General features: G+C 56.7%; 1 protein-coding gene across 1 annotated transcript in view; it reads right to left on the bottom strand.

Annotated features, from left to right (window-relative positions):
• Positions 1–1,669: 1,669 nt before the first annotated feature.
• The window catches only part of LOC103200241 (aldehyde dehydrogenase family 3 member B2-like), a 4,652-nt gene continuing 2,533 nt past the window's right edge, over positions 1,670–3,788 (bottom strand). The window contains exons 7-9 of the mRNA XM_007944679.1: positions 3,344–3,510; positions 2,148–2,247; positions 1,670–1,854 (exon numbers count right to left, since the gene is read on the bottom strand). Coding sequence (XP_007942870.1) covers positions 1,670–1,854; positions 2,148–2,247; positions 3,344–3,510 — 452 coding nt within the window. The remainder of the gene's footprint in view (positions 1,855–2,147; positions 2,248–3,343; positions 3,511–3,788) is intronic.

The raw sequence follows: 3,788 nt of genomic DNA, 5'->3' as shown, positions 1-3,788 counted from the left end.
TTGCCCAACCTTCCTTCCGAGGAGTGGCTGGTGGGTTTGAACCGCCAGCCTTCTGGTTAGCAGTCAGGTGCCTTAGGCACTATGGCACCAGAGCTCCTAAAATGGCACAGTCCCAAGAATATCAAGCAGCACAGCAGGCCACTAGTGCGAGTCCAGAAACAGTCCCAGTATCAGCAGACAACATGGCAGGCCACTCACCGATGACTCAGCCAAATGCACGATCCAAATGTGCCGGGAAGCGTGAGACCTTTCTCAAAGTGTCTTCTTATATATGGGGAGCAGACCACATCTCTAAGGCAGACACTCAGCTGCTCACAGTAGATTCCCCAGGGAGCTGATTACCAGTTTCATCACGGGGAATAACTGTATCCAGCTGCCCAGCCACTCAAAACCTGGCCCAGCCAAGTTGACACATAACCTTAACTACCACACCCACCCACCCACCTACCCATGTACCTGCCCCCCCATGCTCTCATCCATCAATCCATCCACCGATCTATCCATCCACTCACCCACATACCCACCCATTTGCCCATCCATCCATCCATTCATACATATACCTGTCCATCTGTCCATCCGTCCATCCATCCATCCTCTCACTCATTCATTTCTTTCCTTCACTCATCAACAAGCCCATCCATCCATCCACTCACCCACATACCCACCCATCCACCCATCCACTCATATATATACCTGTCCATCCATCCATCCATCCATCCTCTCATTCATTTCTTTCCTTCACTCGTCAACAAGCCTGTTAAGCATCCCCTTTGAGTCCACCTTGCACCCTTTGGAATCACACATCTCCAGCAGTCCCCATACTTCTCACTCCCCCTCAACCGCAGACCACTTGCCCAGTTCCCTCACGGCTCTGAGTGTTGAGCAACCCACTGAAGCAAGAGTTGGAGTGGGGGCAGGATCTCAGGGTGAGGTCTCAGGAGAGAAGCTGATCACCATGAACCAGCCATACTGTCTTCTGATCCCCTATCCCCCACTTCAGTAAAGACCACCGTCCCTCAGCAACTCTGCCCTTGCTTTGCTGTATGCACTGAGTTTAGTCCAATCCTGTTTCTAGACTCCAGGTTCCCCATTTGTCAAATGAGGAGGCCAGACTTAGAGCCTGTCAGGTCTGACGTCCGCCTGGGGATCTAGAGCAGGGATGACAGACGTGGTTGACACATTCACACACGCCTCACGTGCTCGTAGCAGACATTACCAATCAATCACTGCACTCCTTCCTATAGATTCCACACACAGCATGAGAATCTCTGTCAGTGAAACACTTGAGGGAGACACACCAATTGGCTAGATCTAGGTTTAAGATCGGGAGCTCTGATGACAGAGTGCCTAAGGCATTTATTTGACTGCTAACCAGAAGGCTGGCGGTTCAAAACCACCAGCCACTCCTCAGAAGGAAGATGGGGCAATCTACTTCCGTAGTGATACCGCCTGGGAAACCCAAGGAGGGGTTGCTATGAGTCGGGTCCGAGATCAGATCATTTCAGGGAAGACATCCCCAGTTCCCCCGACTAGGTGTGAAGGGAGCTGTGAGGTAGAAATAGCTCTGCCTTTGGGAGGAACGACACAAGGGAGTCCTTGCTCAGCACAGGAGATGTGGCAGGGGCTCACAGCAGGGTGCCTGGGGCGCGGTGCTGGAGGCGGCAGGGGCTCACAGCAGGGTGCAGCTCTGGGAGTCCAGGGCCCAGGTGATGAGCTGCCGCCTGTGGTCAGAGTAGGGTGGGTAGCGCACTTCATGGAGCTTCTCCAGGCCCGGGTGTGAGAGCAGGCAGGCGCGGTGGTGGGAGAAGGTGTCGAAGGAGAACTTGCCGTGGTAGTTGCCCATCCCGCTGTGACCTGCGTGGACACCGGAGTTGGCAGCCCACCCAGCCGCCATGCCAGCCTCATAGCGGCCCCTAGCCCAGGCCAGAAGCCCCCAGGTGGCAGAGACCTTGGAAGGAGCCAGTCATTCTGAGAGCCGTTTTCAGGGAGGGAAGCTGAAGGCCTTAAGAGCCCAGAGTCTACACCAGGTTCTAGTCCAAGATCTAGAACAGTATGTGGACGGAAAAGGGGACTTCTGGGCCAAAGGTGCCACACCGAAGCTGGGGGGGGGGAGTAGGGGCTGGCTGGAGTGGGGTGCAGGGACTCACCGACTCCCCCAAACGGCAGGGATGACAGAGTCTGGTAGACAAAGCCATCATTGCCCCCGAAGCTGCCACTGCTGGTCTGCTCCAGCAGGTGATTCACCACCTGGGGGGAGGCGGGGTGGCAGGGTCCAGAAGGAGGGCCCCCTCCCTCCCCTAGGGGAGGTGGGAGGGCTGGTCATCAACATCCCCCACCCCATCCCTACTGAGCAGCCCTCTCCCCTCTAAGCACTTTTTGCAAGATAATGCCTTCAGTAGGAAAGCTGAAGGGAGTGTTTGCACAGGGAGACAGCTGGGGGAGGAGGCAGGAGTGCAGGGGAAGGGAAGGACAGGGGAGAGGTAACTAAGGGGGAGGAAATGGGAAGAGAGCTGTTGCCTTGTGGGGAGTTGCAGTCAATGGTATGAAACAAAATGTGTATGAACTGCTGTATGGAAAATGAATTTCCTCTGTAAACTTTCAGCCCCATCACAATACAAATTTACAAAAAAAAAAAAAAAGGTGCCTTCGCTTGAGTCTTATGTCGTTTTAAGATCTATGTATATGGAACCAGCTTGACCAGGAAAAGTGGAAGATGAGAGCAGAAGTGTGGAGGCAGTGAGTTTCTGTCCATGGGGGGGTGGGGAACGACTCAAAAAGGAAGGGTGAGAACAGTTGTTCTGGAATGTTGTTGAATCGTGAGCGGACGGATTGTTGAACTGGTGTACATTCTGCGATACATATTTTCAACAACAAAAATGAAATTAATTTTTTTTTTAAACAAAGATAATGCCTTCGTAGACGTGTCGGAGGCACCCTGGTGGATACTGAGACCTTCGTACAAAGATGAAGGAAGCCCTGTGGCCTAGAGGGCAGGCCTGTGACCGTGACCATGACTGTGACCGCAGGACGCAGCAAGAAGGCTAGCCAGCACCCAGCAAGGCGCGTCCACGCAGCCTCCTCCGCCCCACACAGCCGCTGCTCCCTGTAGAGAACTTTTGCATGATCTAGGAAAAGGGGCCTCTCTGGGCAGGCCTATCAGAAGGGACACCTCTTCTTCTGGCCAGGGCAGATAGCTGGGAGGCCACACCTGGAGTACGTGGGGGCAAAATGAGACTCCTCTGTGCCTCTGCAGGGCAGGCTTGGACCGGGTGGCCGGGGCTATGGTCATGGCCTCCCAGGGTGGGCTGTGGCACCCCCTCTGCCCCTGTCACCCCGGCCGCACCTGGCTGTTGTTGGAGAAGGCGTACAGCGCCAGGGGCTTCTCACGGCGGGTGATGAAGTCCACGGCCTCGGCCAGGCCCTGCACGTTCACGACGGGCAGGATGGGCCCGAAGATCTCCTCCTGCATCACCGGCTCCGACTCCTGCACGTCCACCAGCACCGTGGGGGCTGCCGGGAGGAGAGCACCGGCCCGGGCTGAGCGTGGTCGGGGACCCGGGGGCCCGGGAGGCCGCAGGTGCTCCACGGAGGAGCGGGAGGTCACCCGGCCTGGCCATGGAGCCCGGGGCCTGGGGCTGGGTCGGCCCTGTCACCAGTGCAGCAGGTGACAGAACCAAGGGGGGTGGGCACACTGGTGCCGGGGCCGTGCAGAAGGGCCTCAGCCCCCAGAGCCTGCACCCCGAGAGCCCTGTGCTCCCCGCACCACCCTTTGCCCCCTCCTCTCCCCC

The sequence above is a fragment of the Orycteropus afer genome, unplaced genomic scaffold (assembly GCF_000298275.1).
Source record: "Orycteropus afer afer isolate SDZICR_OR568_19922 unplaced genomic scaffold, OryAfe1.0 scaffold00130, whole genome shotgun sequence".
Classification (NCBI taxonomy): Eukaryota; Metazoa; Chordata; class Mammalia; order Tubulidentata; family Orycteropodidae; genus Orycteropus; species Orycteropus afer.
Note: the sequence above shows the minus strand (reverse complement) of the source record. Positions and strands in the feature narration are given on the sequence as shown.